This window comes from Stomoxys calcitrans, chromosome 3 (genome assembly GCF_963082655.1).
Source record: "Stomoxys calcitrans chromosome 3, idStoCalc2.1, whole genome shotgun sequence".
Classification (NCBI taxonomy): Eukaryota; Metazoa; Arthropoda; class Insecta; order Diptera; family Muscidae; genus Stomoxys; species Stomoxys calcitrans.
This window is the reverse complement of record NC_081554.1, coordinates 78,031,531-78,058,264: the sequence shown is the minus strand read 5'-3', so window position 1 is coordinate 78,058,264 and position 26,734 is coordinate 78,031,531. Positions and strand designations below refer to the sequence as shown.

At 40.4% G+C, this 26,734-nt stretch overlaps 1 protein-coding gene across 1 annotated transcript in view; it reads left to right on the top strand.

Annotated features, from left to right (window-relative positions):
• The window catches only part of LOC106082724 (uncharacterized), a 579,753-nt gene that overhangs the window by 57,493 nt on the left and 495,526 nt on the right, over positions 1-26,734 (top strand). Inside the window, exons 4-7 of the mRNA XM_059364686.1 lie at positions 8,865-9,061; positions 9,169-9,301; positions 9,398-9,535; positions 15,908-16,039. Of these exons, the coding sequence (XP_059220669.1) occupies positions 8,865-9,061; positions 9,169-9,301; positions 9,398-9,535; positions 15,908-16,039 (600 nt within the window). The remainder of the gene's footprint in view (positions 1-8,864; positions 9,062-9,168; positions 9,302-9,397; positions 9,536-15,907; positions 16,040-26,734) is intronic.

Here is a 26,734-nt window from a genome sequence, read left to right as displayed (position 1 = left end):
TACAAAGTGATTGTTTTATGCTGATGTCATCTCGGTTTTTCTCCAATGTGACCCGAAATTTCGAGATCCCTCCCACCACTTGATATTTTAATCGAAGTATCGTTCATACCATAATTTGCTGATCTGCACCTGGAATATCCGCACTCTTTATAGAGAAGGTGCAATATACGCGCTGGCGGATGTATTAGAGTAGTACAAGGCAGATATAACCGCCTTACAGATTTACGCCATACTTACCACAGTTATTGGAAGTCATAACGAAACACCTCATGCAAAATTTCAGCCAAATCGGATGAGAATTGCGTGCTCAATTGGCTCAAGAAGTCAAGATCCAAGATCGGTTTATATGACAGCTATACCAGATTATGAACCGATTGAAATCATACTTAGCACAGTTGTTGAAAGTAATGCCAAAACACTACGTGCAAAATTTTAAATCGGACGATAATTGCGCCCTCTAGAGGCTCAAGAAATCAAGACCCCAGATCGCTTTATATGACAGCTATACCAGATTATGAACCGATTTGAACCATACTTGGCACAATTGTTGGATATTATAACAAAATACGTTGTGCAAAATTTCATTCCAATCGGATAAGATTTGCGCCTTCTAAAGGTTCAAGAAGTCAAGACCCAAGATCGGTTTATATGGCAGCTTAATCAGGTTATGGACCGATTAGAACCATACATGGCACAGTTGTTGGGTATCATAACAAAACACGTCGTGCAAAATTTCATTCTAATCGGATAAGAATTGCGTACTGTAGAGGCTCAAGAAGTCAAGACCCAAGATCGGTTTATATGGCAGCTATATCAAGTTATGAACCGGTTTGAATTCATTCCAATCGGACCAGAATTGCGCCCTCTAGAGACTCAAGAAGTCAAGACCCAAGGTCGGTATTTCAAAACATGGACCGATATGGCCCATTTACAATCCCAACCGACCTACGCTAATAAGAAGTATTTGTGCAAAATTTCAAGCGGCTGGCTTTACTCCTTCGAATGTCCGCACTCTTTATAGAGAAGGTGCAATATACGCGCTGGCGGATGTATTAGAGTAGTACAATGCAGATATAACCGCCTTACAGATTTACGCCATACTTAGCACAGTTATTGGAAGTCATAACAAAACACCTCATGCAAAATTTCAGCCAAATCGGATGAGAATTGCGCGCTCAATTGGCTCAAGAAGTCAAGATCCAAGATCGGTTTATATGACAGCTATACCAGATTATGAACCGATTGAAATCATACTTAGCACAGTTGTTGAAAGTAATGCCAAAACACTACGTGCAAAATTTTAAATCGGACGATAATTGCGCCCTCTAGAGGCTCAAGAAATCAAGACCCCAGATCGCTTTATATGACAGCTATACCAGATTATGAACCGATTTGAACCATACTTGGCACAATTGTTGGATATTATAACAAAATACGTTGTGCAAAATTTCATTCCAATCGGATAAGATTTGCGCCTTCTAAAGGTTCAAGAAGTCAAGACCCAAGATCGGTTTATATGGCAGCTTAATCAGGTTATGGACCGATTTGAACCATACATGGCACAGTTGTTGGGTATCATAACAAAACACGTCGTGCAAAATTTCATTCTAATCGGATAAGAATTGCGCACTGTAGAGGCTCAAGAAGTCAAGACCCAAGATCGGTTTATATAGCAGCTATATCAGGTTATGGACCGGTTTGAATTCATTCCAATCGGACCAGAATTGCGCCCTCTAGAGACTCAAGAAGTCAAGACCCAAGGTCGGTATTTCAAAACATGGACCGATATGGCCCATTTACAATCCCAACCGACCTACGCTAATAAGAAGTATTTGTGCAAAATTTCAAGCGGCTGGCTTTACTCCTTCGAAAGGACCATGATTTGCGGACCTGCACCTGGAACGTCCGCACTCTTTATAGAGAAGTTGCAGTATGCACGCTGGCGGATGTATTAGAGAAGACAAGACAGATAATACCGCCTTACAGAAAGTGCCATGGACTGGGAATGGCGTCACTACAACACCAAATTTGGCTGAATTGGGCTGTGGTTGAGAGGCTAGCCACAATCCGCATAAAAGCCAAATTCTTCAACATCAGCCTTATTTGTGCCCCTGCCCCGAGGGAAGACAAGGACGAGTAGACCAAGGATATTTTCTACGAGCGCCTATAGAGAAAATAGACAGCTGCCCCGCCCATGATATTAAAATCGATCTGGGAGATTTTAATGCGAAGATAGGGAAGCAAATTTAGCCTCCACGAAATAAAGTCAAGTAATGGGTTGAGGCTGATAGATTTCGCCGCGGCAAAAAACATGGTAGTTAGTAGCACCAGATTTCAACATAAAAACATTCACAAAGCCACATGGCTCACTCGATCAAAACACGAGAAACCAAATTGATCACGTTGTAATAGATGTAAGGCATTCATCCAGCGTGTTAGATGTACAATCGATCCATGGCGAGAGTAAAGATTCGCATCATTACCTTGTTGCAGCAAAGGTTCGCACCCGTTTGAACATGGCGAGGAAAGTACGATCTGACATTGCACGGAAGCTGGACATCGAAAAGCTGCAAACACAACAAATGGCAGCGGCATACTCCACTCGACTGACCCAACTGCTTCATGAAAGCACTCCCTATTCCGATGATATAATGGCGCAGTGGCAAACTATTGCCCACTTCATGGAAAATGACGCGAAATCCGTACTTGGGTACCGGAAGCCTCCTCCAAAAAACCCATGGTACGACCAAGAGTGTCGCGATGCTACTGAAGCCAAGAATGCGGCATATGCAGCAACCCTGCAATCAGTAGCAACCCTGCAATCAGATGAAGGAGAGGTTTGGGGAGAAAAGGAGAGAGGAGAAACGTTTATTCCGCAGAAAGAAAAAGGAAATGGAAAGACGTGAGTGCGAGCGAATTGAGATGTACAGGAGTCAGAATGAAGTCCGGAAATTCTACCAAAGAATTAAACACCAAACCGATGGCTTTGGAGCAGGCACATCCTCCTGCAGAGACAAAGAAGGAAATCTGGTAACTGACACAGACAACATGCTGAGGATATGGAAAGAACATTTTACCCAACTGCTAGTGTCCGATGTTGGCGGCGAAGAGGATACCGCAGAACCAATCCCTGATGATGATATAGAATGTTTACCTCCTAGTCAGAATGAGGTCCAAGTAGCAGTGACCCGACTAAAGAACAGCAAGGCAGCAGGAGCCGACGGGTTACCCTCTGAACTAATTAAGACCGGAGACAACACGCTGATAAGGCGTATGCATCAGCTTATCTGCGCAATCTGGCTAGAAGAGCGCATAACTAATGATTGGAACCTCAGCATACTATGTCCAGTACACAAGAAAGGAGACAAGACGGAATGTGCCAACTAAAGAGGAATAAGTCTCCTCCCCATCGCATACAAGATACTCTCGAGCGTACTGTGTGAAAGATGAAAACCTAAAGTCAATGAGATAATTGGTTCCTATCAATGCGGCTTTAGATCTGGTAAATCCACCCTGGACCAGATATTCAAACTGCGCCAAATCCTGGAAAAGACCCGAGAAGGACAAATCAACACTTACCATCTCTTTGTTGACTACAAAGCCGCCTTCGATACTCCTTTACGTTCAAAGGTATTCCCATTTCCAGCCATGTATGAGTTTGGTATCCCTGCAAAATTAATAAGACTCTGCAGGATGACACTTGCTGATACGCGTTCCTCAGTAAGAATAGGAAAGAATCTCTCCGAACCATTTAATAGCAAACGAGGTTTCAGACAAGGAGACAGCCTACCGTGTGATCTCTTTAATATCCATCCGAGATGCAGATGTGAATAGATATGGCACACTAATCACAAGAGAACACATGCTACTCGCCTATGGCGACGACATTGATATCATAGGTCGGGCACCGGAAGTAGTAACTGCAGCCTTTGAAAGAATCGAAAGAGAGTCAGTGAAAATGGGTCGGGCAGTAAATGGAGATAAGACGAAATGGATGGTTTCAACTCCCAAAAAGCCTTGTACAACCGAGCAGATGTAGAAAGTGAAGAAAGTCGGGAACCACAACTTTCAGACAGTCAGTAACTTCATCTTCCTCGGCACCGCCGTAACCGAAACGAATGACACCAGTTTTGAGATTAAGCAAATAATAACACTGGCAAACAGACAGACGAAGATTACACTATACAAAACACTGATACTACCCGTGCTGTTATATGGTTCTGAAGCATGAGTACATGTGAAAGCAGATGAGGCAGTGCTTGGAGTATTTGAGAGAAAGATTCTTCGTAAAATATATGAACCAGTTTGCGTTACTGGAGAATATATGCGACGTACGAACCGCGAGCTGTATTAGCTGTATGACGACGATAGCATAGTTACAGGTATCAAAATGCAACGGCTGCGTTGGCTAGGTCATGTTGACAGAATGGATGAAGAAGCTCCAGCAAAGAAGCCTTTGGAGGCAAACACGGTGGTACACTCAAACCGGGAAGACCAAAGCCCGATGGAAAGATCAAGTTGTGGGAGACACCTCGAAATATGGTGTCGGAGATATTAGAATGAGAGCAGAAGATCGAGGCACTCGGAACGCTATTCTACGTTCGGCCAGTGAAACAAATATTCTGTCATAGCCAAAGGAGGTAAAGTAACAGATTTCTGCCAAACCAGGCAAATTTGGTCTCCAGTTGAGAAGCCATGTGTTTGGGGGGCCGCCACCAATCCCAGAATACCTCCCAAATTGGACATATTTGCCGACCATGACAATTTGGTCTCATATTAAAATTTTTTGAGAATAGAGTGAAATCACTTTTTGGAAACAATGGTGGATAAATATGTCCCTTTTGGGAATAGGGCCACACAGGATTTATTTACCGGCCATGGTAATATAGGACTCAGTATATAGGACTGAGAGTAGAGCATGAATCTAATATTTACTTCAAAGCGAAGTAAGCGGATGACCACCTTAGCCCTAAAATACCCTCCAAACCGGACATATTTACCCACTATGGCAATATAGGACTCAATGGAAAAATATTTGAGAGTAGAGCAAAAATTTGTCCATGAACAGTCCATTAATGTGCTGTCCGATTCAAGTTTAAGCTCAATGATAAGGGACCACATTTTTACAGCTGAGTCCGAACGGCGTTCCGCAGCGCAATTACTATTTGGCGAGAAGTGTTTACATGACTTCTATGCCTGGTACAGTACCCCACAACATTGGGAGGGGATAGATAACCACTGCTGAAAATTTTTTCCAATATTTTTGCCAAGGTTCGATCGCAGGCGTACAACGTAATAGACCGACATGCAAACTTCCATATTCAAGGCGAAATGTCTCAACCCCAAGACTCCCCCAAAACAGACATCTTTACCGACCATGGCAATATAAGGCTTAAATTAAAGGTATAAGAGCGTTAAAGCGCGCGCAGCGGAGAGAGCTAAGTTCGGCTAGTTACACTATATAAGATACTTATATTACCCATGCTGTTTTATGATTCCGAGTAATGTGTACTTGTGAATGCAGACAAGGCAGTGTTCAAGAGAAAGATTCTTCTTAAAATATTTGAATCACTGTACTTACTCAAACCGAGACGACCAAAACTCCGATGGAAGGATCAAATGGTGAAATACATCTCGAAACTTGGTGTCGGAGATTGTAGAAGGAGCGCAGAAGATCGAGGCGATATTGTCATGATGTCCGATTCAGGGGTGTTTTCGGGGTTGAGGTGGCCCATTAGACTCTTGCGCCAGAAAAATAAACCAACATCGTGCTCTTCCCTCAAATACCATTTATTTAAACCCCATATTGCCATTGGCTTAAAAGGAGTTTTTGGGATGAGGCGTCCTCAAACATTTGGTCCCAACAGTTGTACTCTTTGGGGGATGTTTTGGGAAAGGGGCGGTGCCCCAAATACTCCCAAATACCTTAATTTGAGCATCATACTCCAGTGGTCAGTAAATAATTGTGAATTGTGGGGTATTTTAGGGAAGGGGTAGAACCCCAATTCCTTTCATTTGAGCCCCACATTGACGTGGTTGGTAAATAAGCCCGATTTAGGGGTGTTTTGGGGAGTGGGGTGGTCCCCCTAAACACTTGGCCCTGAAAATATATCAGCATCGTGCTCTACTCTCAAATATCATTTATTTGAACCTCGTATTGCCATTGGCCTCAAAATTGTATATCATATTCGCTTTCTAATCTGAAATACCTTTCATTTAAATCCCTTATTGCAAAAGTCAGTTTATATGTCCGGTTTAGGGTATGGGCTCTAAAAACAATCAATATCGACATCCACTCACTTTAAGACCCAAAATTGTCATGGTAAGCAAACACACACTTTTTGGGGCGTTTTTATGAGGGTGGGACGTCTCTTAGGGACATGCTCCCGAAGGTTGATATTAGATTCGTGGTCTACTCCCAAATACCTTTCATTTGAGCCCCATATTTCCATAGTCGGCAAACATGACCGGTTTCGTGGTTGTTTTAGGGGATGGGGCGGCCGATCAGTGACTTGGCCCTGAAAATATATATCAGATTCGTGTTCTACTTTTAAATAAGTCTTATTACAGCCCCATAATGGAATGGTCAGCAAATACGTCCTGTATGGGTGGTGTTATGGGGGTTGGGTGGCCCCATAGACACTTTTCCCAAATATTGATATCAAATTTGTGCTTTACATCCAAGGACCTTTCATTTGAGCCCCATATTGCTATCGTAAAATGTCGTAAATTTGTCCTCTTTGGGGGATACTTTTGGGGAGAGGCGGCCCCTAAACACTTGGTCCATATGTGGATATCAGATTCGAATTCTACATTCAAATACCTTTTATTTAAGCCCCTTATTCCCTTGGTCAGTAAATAAGTCCTGATTGGGGGGTGTTTTGGGAAAGGGGTGCACCCCAGGAAATATGATCCCACACTTGGATATCAGATTCGTATTCTTCTCGCAAATACCTTTCACTTGAGTCCCATATTGCCATGGTTGGTAAATATGTCCGATTTAGGGGTGTTTTGGGGCTTGGGGGTGGTCCCCCTAGCACTTGATCCGACAATTAAATATCAGATACGCTTTCTTATCCTAAATACCTTTCATTTGAGTCCTATATTGTCGTGATTGGTCTAAATATATGTTTGGTAGGTATTGGGGGTGGGGCGGCCCCCTAGGTACCCCATCTGAAATTTTGATACCAAATTTTTATTTTTAGGGTACTATATGAGAGCACACAAAATTTCGCTTAAATCGCACTACCCATCTCCGAGATCTGGCGATTCTATTAATCAGGCTAAGGGGGAGGGTCCGCCCCCACCTTCAGATATCACAAAATGTTGTACCCTATTTTCACCACGGGATCACTATGCACCATCTGTGAAAATTTTAAGAAAATTGGTTCAACCGTTTCTGAGTCTATAAGGAACATACAAACAAACAAACAAACACAAATTGATTTTTATACCCACCATCGAAGGATGGGGGTATATTCATTTTGTCATTCCGTTTGCAACACATCGAGATATCCATTTCCGACCTTACAAAGTGTATATATTCTTGATCAGCGAAAAAATCTAAGACGATGTAGACATGACCGTCCGTATGTCTGTTGAAATCACGTTATAGTTTTCAAAATTAGAGATATTTAACTGAAACTTTGCACAGATTCTTTTTTTGCCAATAATCAGGTTAAGTTCGAAGATGGGCTGTATCGGACTATATTTTGAAATAGCCCCCATATAAACCGATCCTCCAATTTAGGGTCTTAGGCCCACAAAAGCCACACTTATTATCCGATTTAGCTAAAATTTGGGATAGTGAGTTTTGTTATACCCATCGACAACCTTCGTCAATTTGATCCAGATCGGTCCAGATTTGGATATAGCTTCTATATAGACCGATCCTCCGATTTAGGGTCTTAGGCCCATAAAAGCCACATTTATTATCCGATTTTGCTGAAATTTGGTACGGTGAAATGTGTTAAGCCCTTCGACATCTTTTGTTAATTTGTCCCGGATCGGTCCAGATTTGGTTATAGCTGCCATATATACCGATCCTCCGATTTAGGGTCTTACGCCTATAAAAGCCTTATCTATTATCCGATTTTGCTGAAATTTGGGACAGTGAGTTGTCTTAGACACTTCGACATCCTTCGTCAATTTGGCCATGATCGGATCAGATTTGGATATAGCTGCCATATAGACCGATACCTCGATTTAAGGTTTTGGGGCTATAAAAGGCGCATTTATTGTCCGATGTTGCCGAAATTTGGGACAGTGAGTTAAGTTAAGCTCCTTGACATACTTCTGCATTGTGGGACAGATCGGTCCAGGTTTGGACATAGCTGCCATATAGACTGATCTCTCTGTTTAAGGTTTCTAGAGTCCCCAAAATTTTCGAATGAACTGCTTGGGATTCAACTGGAAGATGTTCATAATACGCGATTGGAACGGAATCCTTTATCTGGTACAACCGAAGTCGGGAGACAATGGAACTTTCGATCCAGCCTGAATATTGATGAGGTTCACAGTAGCAAACGAGTGGGAAAATGCTCAGTATGGGGTTGCGTAAACAATAAGACGATTATTTTAAAATAAATTTAAATTTAAATTGAATTCAATTAAAACTGAATTTCATGCACCAAGGCCTTCAACACAAACGCATAAAAACAATTTTACTTTGCAAACCTACAAAGATACCACACCAAAAGCTGGTGGTACGTAAATCTTCTTTCAAAGCATTCCCACAAATTGTGTGTACTTCTCTATCGTTATAACGCAGTCACTATTTTTTCCCCACCAACGTCATTAATTCCAGCTAATCGTGTAATATAATGCGCTTATGGTTGGTTTTCTTTCTTCTTCTTTCATTGCAGGAATTTATATTTTCATTTTTACTATCGTCACGCTTATATTTACGGCCGCATGAGCTGTTGGGCAAACTTCTATCCTCTGTACCTGATAGTGAGTCGCTAGAATCATTGGTAGCATTATTAGCAGAATGGACAAATAAGTTTCCCTACGACTATCGTGATGAGCGCATGATGAGCCATGTTAAACATATCGTTGCTAGGTAAGTGAATCGGGGGGGCTAGCTAAGTTAATTATTTTCACTGGCAGGTATTTGGTTATCGCAAATAACACTAACTAACGAACTAACTAACCAACTATGATTTGCAGATGTTCAAATACACGTTTAGAAGCCGTTGTTTCGGAGATATTGAGTGCCTTGTTAAAACGTTTGACTGATTTGGAAATCCATGAAGAAGAATTAAGGGCCTGCCAAGCAACAACTGCCACTCCTGCCGACAAGGTAAATCCTGCCATAGACGTAGAGAGCTTAAGAAGAGAAAAATCAAAAAATCAACTCAACAAATGTTTTTTCTTTCTATTCTATTCCAACATTTAGTCTGATACCAAGTTATTTAGTTGCCCCACTTCGACGCAATACGCCCAAATTCTCTGTCGAATCGAGAAGAAATTAGCCAAACACATTGGTCCTGAGGAATTTGTACAGTGTAGCAGTAATGTCCTGCTCGATAAACAGGTAAGTTTGAAATACAACCACTGGTAAGGGGGAAAATAATTTTTTAAGGGCAGATATGGTATTGGAGTTACCATATAAGCTCAAATCTGAGGGTTAACGGAGAAAAGCTGAATCTGAGCTAAGTTCGGATGAACCGATACCCTTATATGCCCTTCAGTTGAATTTGCTAAGTACTTTGAAGGAATTCCATTACATTCCATTCCATCACCCATAAGCGTAGCAAGGCCTCAAGGGGCTGGGATAAGCACCCCCCAGCAATAAGCGTAGAAAGGCATCTGGGGGTCCACCCGAATAGTTAGCTCACCTCCCCAGAATTTTAAAAATTTCATTAGCTTTGATAAAATTTGCTACTTTTATTGCTAATCGAAGGATTTTGGACCTCCTCCAAAAACCTGTGCTGGCTTTGCTTATGCCCTCGCCGTGAGTTGCATTTGTCAAGTTATTTGGATGAATTCCACTTATAACCAGAAACTAAATACTTATCCATTTCGGATTAAAACAAGACAAGTCACTGTCCAAAATTTCAGCAAAATCGGATAATAAATGTGGCTTTTATGGGCCTAAGACCCTAAAGCGGAGGATCGGTATATATGGCAGCTATATCCAAATCTGGGCCGATCTGAGCCAAATTGAAGACAAACATCGAAGGGCCCAACACAACTCACTGTCCTGAATTTCAGCAACATCGGATAATAAATGTGGCTTTTATGGGCCTGAGACCTTAAATCGGCGTATCGGTCTATAAGGCAGCTATATCCAAATCTGGACCGATTTGGGCCAAATTGAAGAAGGATAGCGAGGGGCCTAAAACAACTCTCTGTCCCGAATTTCAGAAAAGTAGGATAATAAATGTGGCTTTTGTGGGCCTAAGACCCTAAATCTGAGGATCGGTCTATTTGGCAGCTATATTCAAATCTGGACCGATCTAAGCCAAATTAAGGAAGGACATCGAAGAGCCTAACACAACTCACTGTCCCAAATTTCAACGAAATCAGACAATAAATGAGTCTTTTAAGGACCCAAAACCTCAAATCGAGAAATCGGTCTATTTGGCAGCTATATCCAAAGCTGGATCGATCTGACCCAAATAGAAGAAGGATAGCGAAGGGCCTAACACAACTCACTGTCTCAAATTTCGGCGATATCAGACGATAAATGCGCCTTTTATGGCCCCAAAACATAAAACCGAGAGATCGGTCTATATGGCAGCTATATCCAAATCTGAACCGATCAGAGCCAAATTAAAGAAAGATGTCGAAGTACCCAACATATTTCACTGTCCCAAATTTCAGCAAAATCGAATAATAAATGTGGCTTTTATAAGCCTAAGACCCTTAAGCGGAGGATCGGTATATATGGCCGCTATATCCAAATCTGGACCGATCTGGGCCAAATTGAAGAAGGATAGCGAGGGGCCTAAGATAACTCTCTGTCCCAAATTTCAGAAAAGTCGGATAATAAAAGTGGCTTTTATGGGCCCAAAACCTTAAATCGAGAGATCGGTCTATATGACAGCTATATCCAAATCTTGACCGATCTGAGCCGAATTGGAGAAGGATATCGAGAGGCCTAACGCAACTCATTGTCCCAAATTTCAGTAAAATCGTATAATAAATGTGGATTTTATGGGCCTAAGACCCTAAATCGGATGATCGGTCTATATGGCAGCTATATCCAAATCTAGACCGATCTGGGCCAAATTGAAGTTGGATATCAAGGGGCCTTAGACCCTAAATCGGCGGATCGGTCTATATGGGGGCTATATCAAGATATAGTCCGATATAGGCCATCTTCGAACTTATCCTGGAAAGAATCTGTGCTAAGTTTCAACTCAATATCTCTATTTTTAAAGACTGTATCGTGATTTCAACAGTCAGACGAACAGACGGACAGACGGACGGACATATCTAGATCGTCTTAGATTTTTACGCTGATCAAGAATATATATATTTTATAGGGTCGGAAATGGGTATTTTGATGTGTTGCAAACGGAATGACAAAATGAATATACCCCCATCCGTCGGTGCTGGGTATAAAAACTCCCTAGCGGTGAGTTGGGTGGGGAGGGGGTTGAGAGTGTTCGCATCTGGAGGGGAAAGTCACTAAGTTTATTTTTCTCTCTCCACTCAGATGCCACTATGCTCTGGTCTAGGGGGTAGTGGAACTTCGTCGTCGAGTGCTTCTTTTCTAACGGCCGCTTACTTGTTGCTACGCAACATGCCTTTCGCGCTAGTTTAGAAATTCCTCCTCACAGACTCCTATCTTGCCGTAATTCGAAATGGTCTTCACTGGACCATCTGAACTCCGGAAAATGTGGAAAGAGTGATATAGTCAGTTGTGAGTTCCCCGGCGTTCGGTATACAAACTCTCAGCTGCTATGGACATTTTTGACACCAATGTTCGACGAATTCTCCATGGAGACTTTTAATTGGATCTTTATAAAATGGCTGTCGTGCAAGAATTAACCGAACGCGATTTTGTTGCTCATCAAAATGCATTTTGAACGCTGTTCAACAAACTGCAAGAGACGCGGTAGTTTTTATGTGCTCCACCATAGGAGGGGGGCAACTAAGTTCGTCATTCTGTTTGTAAATTGCCCATGAACATTCCATTAAGGAATAGGGGCGTACTTCTCACATATCAAGTGCAGTCCGATTCAAGTTTAAGCTCAATGATAAGGGACCTCCTTTTTATAGCCGAGACCGAACGGCGTGCCGCAGTGCGACACCTCTTTTTAGGAGAAGTTTTTTCATGGCATAGTTCCTCACAAATGTCGCGAGCATTAGGAGGGGATAACCACCGCTGAAAATTTTATGATGGTCTCGCCAGGATTTGAACCCAGGCGTTCAGCGTTATAGGATCTTGTCTTTTTGAGCCACTAGAGGGTGCAGTTCACCTCTGTTTTGACTGAAATAGTCTAGGCTTCCGACTCTTTCTAAAGTCTGTAATGATTTCATCGTCGGGTCCCTGTTCGTTAGGCTGTATTGGGTTTCCATTTCCGCCCACCATCCCTTGATGATGACCCTAGGCTTTGTGATCTAGGGGATATCCATCTTTCTCACCAGGTCGAGCATTGCGCCCTCCCAGGGAGCGTGAATACCTATGACGAGCTGTTTGACGGTATCAATACATTCCGCCGACTTAATACGCAGCGTGAAGATGTCCCCTCTAAACTCGCAGCTCATCCTTTGTATGGTCGGACCCTCTACAGAGTTCCGCACACGTTCAAAAATCCGATAGTTAACCAGATCGTGCACTTGGAACCAATGATCTGATGGAGTTCTACCGGATGTACAGCCGATATGGATGACTGCATAAATCAGCTCATCTCTGTTGTGCTTCCTTGCCACATTGGCGTAAGAGGGTGCCTCCTTACCATTCTCAGCGACCATCTTCCACTTCTGTGATGACTGTGGCCTCAGTTTGGAAGTCATAGTCCTCCATGAAGACTCAGGGGCCGTGCGCGCTTCCTTCGTTCATGTTCGGACTTTGTTTTCCTCCGCAGGATACTGTATGGAGTCTCCATTGCGGGATGGCTGGCTTGGTTTTCACAGAGTACTTGAAAGCGGGGAGCTCTTTTTATACCCACTACCGTAGGATAGGGGGTATATTCATTTAGTCATTCCGTTTGCAACACATAGAAATATCAATTTCCGAGCCTACAAAGTAGATATATTTCGAATCGACATAAAAATCTAAGACGATTTAACGATGTCCGTTTGTCTGTCCTTCCGTCCGTCTGTTGTAATCACTCTAGAGCCTTCAAAAATTGCGATATTGAGCTGAAATTTGGCACAGATACCCCTTTTTGATGCATGCTGGTTAAGTTCGTGAACGGACCAAATCGGACCATGTTTTGATATAGCTGCTATATAGACCGATTTTCCGATAAAGGGTCTAATGCCCATAAAAGCTTTATTTTTTATCCGATTTTGCTGAAATTTGAAATAGTGAGTAGTTTAAGGCTTCCCGACATTTTACCCAAATATAGTTAAGATCGGATTATATTTAGAAATAGGTACCATATAGACCGATCTCCCTATAAAGGGTCTGAAGGCCATAAAAGCTTTATTCTTTATCCGATATCGCTGAAATTTGGAACAAGGTACAGATTTAAGCCTCCCAGCATCCGACCTAAATATGGTTCAGATCGGACTATATTTAGATATAGCTGTCATATAGACCGATCTCCCGATAAAGGGTCTGAAGGTCATAAAAGCTTTATTTATTAACCAATATCGATGAAATTCGAAATAGTGGGTTATCTTCAGCCTCCCTATATCTGACCCAAATTTGGATTAGATCGGACTATATTTAGATATAGCTACCATATAGACCGATCTGCCGACAAAGGGCCTGAAGCCTATAAATGCTTTAATTTTTAACCGATTTCGTTGAAATTTGCAAAAGTGGGTTGTTTTAAGCCTCCCGACATCTGATCTGACTACAGTTCAGATCGGAATATATTTAGATACAGCTGCCATATAGACCGATCTCCCGATAAAGGGTCTGAAGCCAATAAAAGCTTTATTTATTACCCGATTTCGCTGAAATTTAAAACAGTGAGTAGGTTAAGACCTCCCAACATCCAACCTAAATGTGGTTATGATCGGATTATATTTAAATATAGCTACCATATAGATCGATCTGCCGATAAGGGGGTCTGAAGCCCATAAAAGCTTTATTTATTACCCGATTACCTCACGATATCTGACCTTAATATGGTTCAGATAGGTTTATAATTGGATATATCTGCCAAAAAGACCAATATTTGGCTCTACAAAATTGAATAGTCGCATATATATTAGACCACTCAATGTCCGCGCCGAATTTGGCTGCTTAAGTTATTCAATTTTCACTGGATTGTGATGAAATGCGGATATGCTAACCTCTGCGCTACGGTGGTCTCATATCGCAATCGGTACATAACCTGATATAGCTGCCATATAAACCGATCTGGGATCTTGACTTCTTGAGTCTCAAGAGGGCGCAATTCCCATCCGATTTGGCAGAAATTTTGTGCAAGCGCTTCTCTCATGATCTTCAACATGCGTGTCTAATATGGTCTGAATCGATCAATAGCTTGATACAGCTCCCATATAAGCCTATCTCCCGATCTTACTTCTTGAGCCCCTACAAGGCACAATTCTTATCCGAATGAACTGAAATATTGCACAATGACTTCTACAATGTTCAGCATTCATTTGTGGTCCGCATCGGACTATAACCTGATATAGCTCCAATAGCATAACAGTTCTTATTCAATATTCTTTGTTTGCCTTAAAAGAGATGCTGGGAAAAGAACTCGACAAATGCGATCCATGATGGAGGGTATATAAGATTCAGCTGGGCCGAACTTAGCACGCTCCTACTTGTTTGTCCATTCAACAACTTCATCATAAATTAAATGGTAGTCACTATCATCAAGCAACAAAGTTTTCCGCAGTCATCCTGCTGTTTTGAAATTGAAAACATTTGGCTATATAGCAGAATTTTCCACTAACAGTCAGCACACAGTGTTTGCAGCAGTCCTTTCTCAATGAGCATCAAACTCGCGACGGATTTTCTTCTATGTCTAATTTTTGAGCTCTTACAAATTCCTCTACTTTGTCCTACAATTACTGTTCAATTATGTATACAAATGACCTTTTCAGTGTTTAGCTTATGAGTATACCTATAAATAAGCTCCGTGTACCTCTCCCCTCCAAAAGAAAATTTCGCTGACTAGATCCTAATTGGCTTGTAGAGGCAAATCGTATGTAATTAGATACATGGTATATGGCATTAAATGCAAACGAATGCCACAATAAATAAGGACTAATTTAAATAAAATGAAATTAATTTCAATACAATCAGGGTAGATAGACTCGAAGCGTATGGCCTATCGCCTTGCGTCTTCACTCAGATACAGCAGCATACAGCATACATATACACTGTATATCTTATGAATGCCACATGTACTTTAGCTTGAATTTTATGGTCTGTTGTCCTCGCAGATTGTATGTGAAATTAATGACTGTGAATGGCATCTCAGTTCTTCTTATGCCGTAAGAAAAACTAAAAGAAACAGCCAGCACGGAAGAACACATCATTCTGGCAACAAATATGGCCCAAAACCAAAGATGGAAAAAGAATGCTTTAATTAAGAAAATAATATGGGAAGAGTATTTTTCGTATGCATTCCCAATATTTGGGTTGCTTAATTTACCTTCATACACTGGGAAGCGGCGGAGTGCCTAGCAAGCTTTTGTCCCACCCCCCCCCCCCCAGAATCAGTCAAGATCAAAAGAACTTTTCATTAAAATCATATTAAAGTTTCATTGTATTTTTTATGATTTTCTTTTTCTCTGTATTTTTTATGAAATGTCACAGAAAAAATGGGACCAACCTTCGTCGTCCGGTGGACCTCCAGGTGCACAGGATCCCAAGAAGACATGTAATTTGGAAACCTATCTCGATTGGTCAGCACGGCTGCGCCTTTTTGTATGCAACGAAATATTACAGGTAAATATCAAAAGAAAATGTCCTTACCATTCGCATTATCATAATGACAATCATCAACATTGTCATCATCATCATCATGTTTGCCATAAATATTACACAACCCCTGGATTATACAGAATAAATAAAACATTGCGAATGCGGACTATGGACAATAATAATTCATGCAGATTTATTTTTATACAGAAAACTGCTTCGTATGCATTAATCATGATTCACTCGCAGTACATGGTACATGAATTTTGTGCCGAAGGACAATCGTGGAATACATCATACATCAGTAGCCAAGAAAACAATTATGGGCAATAAATAATGTAACCCCTAACTTAAGAAAAAGAGAGTACGGCGGAATTGTGATGTTGGGATTGTGTTGTATTTTACTCATGCAAGTGAGCTACAGTAATTATGCAATACACCACTACTGTCCTACAGGGTATTATAACTTAGTGCATTTGTTTGTAACATCCAAAAAGAAGAGAGATGGACCCATTGATAAGTATATCGATTGACTAAGAATCACTTTCTGATTCGATTTAGCTATGTCCGTCTGTCTGTCCATGTATTCTTGTAATCAAGGTACAGGTCGCATTTGTTGTCCGATTTTCGCAAAATTTTGCACAAGTCTCTTTTTTTTGGTCCAAGGAAGAACGCTTTTGATTTTGAAAAAAATCGGTCCAGATTTAGATATAGCTCCCATGTATATCTTTCATCCGATATGCATTTTTAAAGCTGTAGGAGCCACAATTCTGGTCCGATTCTTACAAAATTTAGTACAAGGTGTTTTTTTCGACGCCCTAATATGTATGCAAAATTTTATTGAAATCGGTTGAGATTTAGATATAGCTCCCATATATATTTTTCATCCGATATGCATTTTTAAAGCTATAGGAGCCACAATTCTGGTCCGATCTTTACCAAATTTGGCACGAAATGCTTATTTTAACGTCCCAATATGTGTGCAAAATTTCACAATCGGAGCAGATTTAGATATAGCCCCCATATATATTTTTTAACATAAGTCACTGTGTCAAATTTCAGTGAAATCGGATTATAAATGTGCCTTTTAATGGAGCCAAGACTTTAAATCGAGATATCGGTCTATATAGCAGCAATATCCAAGTTTGGACCGATTTGAGCCAAGTTGCAGAAAAATGTCGAAGAGCCTAACACAACTCACTGTCCCAAATTTCGGCCCAATCTGACAACAAATGCACCTTTTATGGCCCCAAAACATTAAATCGAGAGATTGCTCTATATGGACCGATCTAGACGAAATTGAAGAAGGATGTCGGAGGGCCTAGCAGAAATCACTGTTCCAAATTTCGGCGACTTATTTTACTTTATTTGGCTATGACAGAATATTTGTTCCACTAGCCGAACATAGAATAGCTTTCCAAGCGCCTCGATCGTCTGCGCTCATTCAAAAATCTCTGACACCAAGCATCGAGGTGTCTCCCACCACTTGATCTTTCCATCGGGCTTTTGGTCTTCCCAGTTTGCGTGTTCCACCGTGTTTGCCTTCAAAAGACTTCTTTTCTAGAGCCTCTTCATCCATTCTGACAACATGACCTAGCCAACGCAGCCGTTGTATTTTGATGCGTGTAACTATGCTATCGTCGTCATACAGCTCATGGTTCATTCGTAGCCTATATTCTCCTCTATAGCAAAGTGGTCCACATAGTAGTCTCTTGTCTTTTCCAGGATTTGGCGCAGTGTGAATATCTGGTCTAGGTCTGGTGGATTTACCAGGTCTAAAGCCGCGTTGATAGGACCCAATTATCTCATTGACTTTAGGTTTTAATCTTTGACACAGTACTCTCGAGAGTATCTAGTATGCGGAGGAGACTTATTCCCCTGTAGTTGGCACATTCCATCTTGTCTCCTTTCTTGTGCACGGGACATAGTATGCCTAGGTTCCAATTATCGGGTATGCGTTCTTCTAGCCAGATTGCGCAGATAAGCTGATGCATACCCTGCGGTCTTAAATAGTTCAGCGGGTAATCCATCGGCTCCTGCTGCCTTGTTGTTCTTTAGTCGGGTCACTCGACATACTTTTGTAATATGGCACAGTTCGGTCCAGATTTGTATATTAATGTCATATAGACCGATCTCTCGATTTAAGGTTTTGGGCCCATAAAAGGCAGATTTATTATCCGATGTCGCCGAAATTTTAAATGCCACAGAACCAATCAATATAAATATTTATCAATACAGAATGTTTACCTCCTAGTCTGAATGAGGTCGAACGAAGACCTAAGTTCGATCTAGTAAGCTTTCTTTTCTAATACAAATTTATCTCGTATATTCCCGTTCAATAAAAAAACACATAATGCCCAATTGGTAAGTTGCGTTCGTTTTCGTACCATGAACAATGTGATGGAGATATACAAATCTAGTCATTCTGTTTGTAACACCTTGAAATATTCATTTGCGGACCTATAAAGTATACATATTCTTAATCGTCTTAACATTCTGAGTCGATCTAGACATGTTCGTTCGTCTGTCCATCCGTCCGTTTGTGGAAATCACGACAGCTGTCGAATCGATGAAGCTAGCTACTTGAAATTTTGAAGACGTAGATCGTTGGGAATTGCGAATTGGTCATATCCATTCAGATTTTTATATAGCCCCCATATAAACCGATACATCCATGTGACTTCTTTAGGATCTTAAGCCCGCAATTTTTACACGACTTCGCTAAAATTTTCCACAATGACTTTCAACATTCATGCCAATATTCTAAATATAGCTCCCATATAAACCGATGCCGTATCTACAACCTGAACCCGGTCCGGAAATCTTATCCGATTTGGCTGAATTATGGCACAGTGGTTTTCACTATGAACTTCAACATACGTAGCGAGTAAGAACTGAATCGGTCTTTAAACTGATATAGCTCTCATACAAACCGATCTTACAAAAGTTCTTCTTGAGGCCCAAGAATGCGCAATATTTAACAGATTTGACTGAAATTTCGCACAATAACTTTTAGTGTGACTTTCAACATATGAGCTAAGTATGGTCTGAATTGGTCCTAAACATGCTATAGCTCCCATATAAACCGACCTCCCGAATTTACTTCTTGAGCCCCTAGAGTGTGCAATTCTAACTCAATTTGGCGGAAATTTTTCAGAACGACTTCTATCATGACCTTCAACATTCGTGCCACGAATGCCCAAAAACGGTCCATAACCTGACAAAACTCCCATATAACCTTCTTCTCGATTGGACGTTTTGAGAAACAGCGGAAAGCAATTCTTATCTATTCATCACCCATCTGTCTACTAAGACAATTATTAAAAAGAAAAAAAACTTGACAAATGTAATCCATGGAGGATCGGCCGAACTTAGCACACTTTTATTTGTTATTTTTTCAAGTATGGGGTTATTAAAGCAATTAGACCAGTATTTAAACATTGAAATACCATTCCAGTTTGTTACATATACATTTCATTATCACTACTTTTAAGCCTTGATTAAAACAGTCCTTAAAGTCAAGTTCCCCTTTTGTTTTCTTATTTGTCCTCTGATTTTGAACCCCAAATTATAATTAAATCATTAAATCCCTTCAAACTATATTTGGCACTTAAATTTTTCTATGGCCTAGTTGCCACACACTAAGAAAACAAGACTCAAATTAGCCTTTTTCTCCAGTTTAAAGTAATAAAGTTTGCATGTCCATGCCGGAGTAACATATGGTAAAACAAGAGTAGTGAACAGAAATATTAAGCATTTTTTTTTCCAAAATACAAAATTTGCATGAAATGCAAATTTATTAATACCTCACAGCAGTCTGGGCTATGCTCATTCTTTGGGAAGAGTATTAGTTGCTATCCATTAACTGAAGCGACAAACATATTGAATAACGTCAAAAGACCATCCATAGATTCTCGCATACAAAACCATCAATGCATCTATTATCTGCAGACTATTTTCCACCTCCATCTCTGGCTTTCATAGGTAGACGTATACTGGAACTAATCAACAATTCTTTTTAATGTTTGCCTCTTCATCTTTTCATGAAAGCAAACTCAAGCATACTGCTAAGCATCTCTAGATGACCTGTTTAGTAGGGAATAACAGGAAACAATAACCATCATTGCACAATGGGATGATATACGGTAAAATTAGTAAAAATTATTTTTGAAATAAGGAAATATAAAGGAATAGGGGCCAAAAACAAGACGCCAACTACAATTGGACAAGTTAAAAAAAAAAAACCAAGTAAAAAGGCGTCAAGTTCGGCCGGGTCGAAATTTGGATACCCACCACCTCGGGTATATATGTAAACCACCTTTCATCAAAATCCGGTGAAAATAGCATACCTTATGTCCCATAGCAGTTATAACCTAATATGTTCCGATTTGGGCCCAATACTAATAAGTAGAAGTCATTATTCAATTGTGTATAACAAAATATTGGTCTTTTTAGTAGCTATATCTTAAAATAAACCCATCTGAACCATATACAACATGGATGCCAAAAAGCCTAACATAAGTCACTGTATCAAATGTCAGTGAAATCGGATTATAAATGAGCCTTTTTTGAAGCCAAGACTTTAAATCGAGATACCGGTCTACATGGTAGTTATATCTAAATCTGGACCGATTTTGGTCAAGTTGCAGAAAAATGTCGAAGAGCCTAACACAACTCGCTGTGCCATATTTCAGCGAATTCTGACAATAAATGCGCCTTTTATGGGCCCAAAACCTTAAACCGAGAGATTGGTCTATATGGCAACTATATCCAAATCCGAACCGTTCAGGGCCAAATTGAAGAAAGACGTCGAAGAACCTAACGCAACGCACTGTCCCAAATTTCGGCGAAATCGAACCATAAATGCGCCTTTTATGGGCCCAAAACCTTAAATCGAGAGATCGGTCTATATGGCAGCTATATCCAAATCTGAACCAATTTGAGCCAAATTAACCGAGGATGTTGGATGGCCTAATACAACTCACTGTCCTAAATTTTGCCAAAATCGGACAATAAATGGGCCTTTTATGTGCCCAAAACCTTAAACCGAAAGATCGGTATATATGGCAGCTATATCCAAATCTGGACGAATCTGTGCCATATTGCAGAAGTATGTCAAGGGGACCCACCGTCCCAAATTTCGGCGACATCGGACAATAAATGCGCCTTTTATGGGCCCGAATCCTTTAATCGAGAGACCGGTCTATACGAAAGCTATATCCAAATCTGAACCGATCATGGCGAAATTAACCGAGGATGTCGGAGGGCCTAACACAACTCATTGTTCCAAATTTCGGCGACATTGGACAATAAATGCGCCTGTTATGGGCCCAAAACCTTAAATCTTATGATCGGTCTATATGGCAGCTATATCAAAATCTGACCCGATCAGGGCCAAATTAACGAAGGCTGTCGAAGGACCTAACACAACTCATTGCCCCAAATTTCAGCAAAATCGGATAATAAATGTGGCTTTTATGGGATTAAGACCCTAAATCGGAGGATCGGTCTATATGGCAGCTATATCCAAATCTGGACCGATCTGAGCCAAATTCACGAAGGATATCGAAGGGCCTAACACAAGGGCATAATTGTTTCAAATTTCAGCAACATCGGTTAATAAATGTGTCTTTTATTGGCCTAAGACCCTAAATCGGAGGATCGGTCTATATGGCAGCTTTAACCAAATCTGGACCAATCCGGGCCAAATTACGAAGGATGTCGAAGGGCCTTACACAACTGATTGTCCACAATTTCAGCAAAATTGGATAACAAATGTGGCTTTTATGGGCCCAAGACCCTAAATTGGAGGATGGGTCTATATGGCAGCTATATCCAAATTTGGACCGATCTGGGCTAAATTGACGAAGCATATCGAAGGGCCTCACACAACTCACTGTCTCAAATTTCAGCAAAATCGGATAACAAATGTGACTTTTATTAGCCTAAGACGCTAAATCGGCGGATCGGTCTATATGGGGGCTATATCAAGATATAGTCCGATATAGCCCATCTTCGAACTTAACCTGTTTATGGACAAAAAAAGAATCTGTGCAAAGTAGTGTGATTTCAACAAACACACGGACGGACATGTCTAGATCGTCTTAGATAGGATCGGAAATGGATATTTCGATGTGTTGCAAACGGAATGACAAAATTTATATACCCTCATCCTTCGGTGGTGGGTATAAAAATCGGTTCCATATATATGTTCGTCCGATACTGAATACACAGTAATACTGAAATAAATTGGTCATTCGTCAATGATTCTTTCGAAATTTGGCTAGGAGGATTTTGTAATAACTCTCGACATTACTGGTGAATTTTATGGAAATCGGTTTAGATTGAGATATATATATATATATATATATATATATATACATATATATATATATATATATATATATATATATAGATTCTCTCGAAATATGGCAGGAAGGATTTTGCTTTTGTTTCTCAACATTATAGATGAAATTCATAGAAATCGGTTCAGATTTAGATATAGCTCCCATATATACATATCGCCCGATTTTCACTTCTAGAGCCACTATAGAAGAATTATTAGACCAATCTTGCCAAAATTTTGCACAACGCTTTTCTCGACGACTACCACTGATGACTATTCAGATAACAGTTAGATCGGAGTTGGTGCAGATTTAGATATAGCTCCCATATCTATGTTCGTCAGATTTTAGTTAATTTGCAATAATGTTGCCATTTGTCAACCGTAGTTATTATAAGTTGGATTGTTTAATAGCCCATCTGAAAACCTCCGCCGAGGCCCTTCAAAGTTGGTTCAGAATTGGATATAGCTCCCACATTGTACTTATAGGAAAGGTATAGGGTATTATACAGTCGGCACGACCCGACTTTTGCCCTTCCTTACTGATTTTTAGATACTTTATCTGGTTCGAGTCATCTCTTTTATTGCCAGCGCTTACCTTCAACTTTAGCCACCCTCTTAGCTGCATTACATGGGGCTTTTCAGAACCAGTTTCCGAAACTTCGGGTCCTCGATTGATAAAAAAATAGGAAGAGTAAGTATTTGCAACAGTCCTTCAGACTTAAGCGACTTTTCTTAAGTCCGCACTCCTGCTATACTCTCATGCTCCAACTAAATTTTCCATGAAAATTTACTTAGGAATAGGGGATAATTCTCCCATATTAATGAGTGCAGTCCGCTTAAAGTTTAAACTTAATGATAAGGGGCCTCCTTTCATATAACGAGTGCGAACGCCGTGCCATAAGGGGATAACCACCGCTGAAAGTTCTTCTCATGTTCACGGCGGGATTTATGATTTTTATACCCACCACCCTAGGATAGGGGGTATATTTATTTAGTCATTCCGTTTACAACACAATTTTCAACCCTACAAAGTATATATATTTGGGATCGTCGTAAAATTCTAAGACGATTTAGCGATGTCCGTGTGTCTTTCCGTCTGTCCGTCCATCTGATGTAGTCATTCTAGAACCTTCAAAAATGGAGATATTGAGCTGAAATTTGGCACAGATACGTCTCTTTGAAGCACGCAGGTTAAGTTCTTGAACGGGCCAAATCGGACCATATTTGGATATAGCTGCTTTATAGACCGATTTTCCGATAAAGGGTCTAATGCCTATAAAAACTATATTTTCATACGATTTTGCTGAAATTCGAAACAGTGAGTATTTCAAGGCTTCCCGACATCTGACCAGAATATGGTTCAGATCGGACTATATTTAGATATAGCTGCCATATAGTCCAATCTCCCGATAAAGGGTCTGAAGCCCATAAAAGGCCTATTTATAATCCGATTTCCCTGAAATTTTAAACAGTGAGTAGTTTGTCGCCTCCCAACATAGGACCCAAATGTGGTTCAGATCGGACTATATTTAGGTATAGCTGGCATATAAACCTGTCTCCCGATAAAGGGTCTTAAACCCATAAAAGGTCTATTTATTACCGGATTTCGCTGAAATTTACAACAGTGAGTTATTTTAAGCCTCCCGACATCTGACCTGAATATGGTTCAGATCGGACTATATTTAGATATAGCTGCCATATAGTCCAATCTCCCGATAAAGGGTCTGAAGCCCATAAAAGGCCTTTTTATTACCCGATTTCGGTGAAATTTGAAACAGTGAGTAGTTTGACGCCTCCCCACATAGGACTTAAATATGGTTCAGATCGGACTATATTTAGATATAGCTGCCATATAGACCTATCTCCCGATAAAGGGTCTTAAGCCCATAAAAGGCCTATTTATTATCCGATTTCGCTGAAATTTGAAACAGTGAATAGTTTGACGCCTCCCAACATAGGACCTAAATATGGTTCAAATCGGACTTTATTCAGATATAGCTACGGTTTTGACTGATCTGACGATAAAGGGTCTGAAGCCCATAAAAGCTCTATTTATTACCCGATTTCGTTGAAATTTGATACAGTGGGTAGTTTAAGGTCTCCGGACGTCCGTCCCAAATATGATTAGTATCGGACTATGTTTAGATAAAGCTTCCATACAGAGCGTAGCTATAAAGTGTTCATGAACCATCGGGATCACCAAACCTAATCAAAACTTTTTGCCCACTGTGTTCCTTTTGTATAATGCAGCCTTTTACAACCACAATACACACATATGTACAAACGGATGTGGACACAAACGAGAGTTTCCTTTAACTTCCTGTTCGTTTTTATAAACTAACGACGATATTGTTAATTTATTCACAATGTGTACTGAATCTCTGTCATTTATGTGTACCATTGAATTTTAATAACAAATGGAGTTACACTTCAGTGGACTAGCCTCTTGCATTTCCAGTGTGTGTGTGTGTGTGTGTGTGGTTCTCTAAGTGAGTCTTAGTCTGAGTGTGTGTGTGTGTGTGTGTGTGTTTGTGTCTAGTGATTACCCGTCTGTGTGACATGTAAAACATCCGCTTCCTATTTTGCTCTTACGAGGAAAATAGACGTAAAGGCATCAACATCAGCATCAACGCAAAGTCCATACTTATCATCAATTCTCGTCAGTTCTGCTCGGTTGTTGTGTTTTCGTTGACTTGTTTTTGCTACTTGTTTGAATTGTGTGTAACACATATACGAACACACACACACAGCATGTTGAACACATTCTTAGCATATGTACATATATGCTGTTGTTATTACTTATTTAATATTTACATCCAACCAACCAACCAACCAAAAAAAAAATCCAAAAGAAACAAAAACGTAAAGAGAAAAACTTTCAAGTTGTTTGCTATTTTTACGATTTGACCAACATACGAAATGTTAACGTATGTATCTATCCATCCGTCCAGCAGAAGCCATGTTTGCTCATACCTTGGAATGAGGAAAATGAATGTTTCCTAAAGGCACGTATATTTTCCCAATGTCCGTCTATCTACCCGTCCATCCATGTTATGTGTGTGTGTGTTTGTGTGTGCATGCCGTTGTTAGTCGATGAGAATGTCAGCTAGCATCCAACATAGCACGAATGTTTCCAAGTAATCTTTGACACTGTTCTGGATGTCCAAAGTTAAAAATTGTTTTTTTTTTTTTGCTTTTCTTTTGTCAAAGTGCAGGACATTTTTTTGATTTGGAGCGTTGACTTTTTTAATTAAAAATGCTGGTCGAACGTGTCTATTTACTGAAGAGCAGGGTCTTCAATGTGTAGTATGTCCAATGTTTTCTTTAACGAGACTTATACATCCACAGTCTCATGTTTTCCGGTTTACTTTGCGTGAGCAAAATCCCAAGTAAAACACATTTTAATAATAAATAAACCAATCCTCTCCTCTGCAACAAAACCAAGTGCTGATTAGTAATTCGCAGTTGTTAGTCTACCGCTTAGTCAAATTGTGGTCATGTTCATTATTTTTACCTAGAAGTGAGTAGAATTGCATGTCTAAAAGCTATGCAGTAGAAATTTATTCAATTCTAGTATGATAAGGTTCGGTTTGCAACTAACTCGATATAGGAAAGGGTGATTTTTTAGCTATTATCTTTTTGGCAACGTTGGTTTCCAGTTTTGTTTCATTATCAATCATCTTCAGTTTGGTCTATGATTTAACCATGAATCGTCTTACAAACGGAAAACGCTTGCAAATTATGGAATTTTTTTTTTTTATCAAAATGTGTGCTCCGGTAAGAAAGTTCATCGCACGCTTCTTCTATTTGATGGACGAAGCTAATTGATGGCTCAATGGGTACGTAAATAAGCAGCATTGTCGATTTTGGAGTGAAGATCAGTCAGTAGCAAGGCAAGAGCTACCAATGCATCCAGAACAAGTAAAAGCATGCTTAGTTCGGGTCTTGGGAACTCACCACCTAGGATTCTGCTAAAATATGGAAGTTATATCTGGTTAATGACCGATTTGAAAAGATGTAGGGAGTCATAACCGAACACTATATCCAACATTTCAGCCAAATCGGACAAAATGGGCGGCTTATAGGAGCTCAAGAAGCCAAATCGGAAGAGCGGTTTTTATGGGAGCTATAACATTTTATAGACCGATTGTCTAGGTGAGCAAATACGTCCTAGTTGGGAAATGTTATGGTGGTGAGACGTCTCCTAGACAGGTGGTTCCTTATGTTGATATCAGATATGTGGTCTACTCCCAAATACCTTTAATTTGAGTTCCATATTTCCATAGTCGGTAAACATGACCGGCTTGGGGGGTGTTTTGGGGGATGGCCGGGCACTCAGTGAGTTGGGCTTGAAAATATATATCGGATTCGGGTTC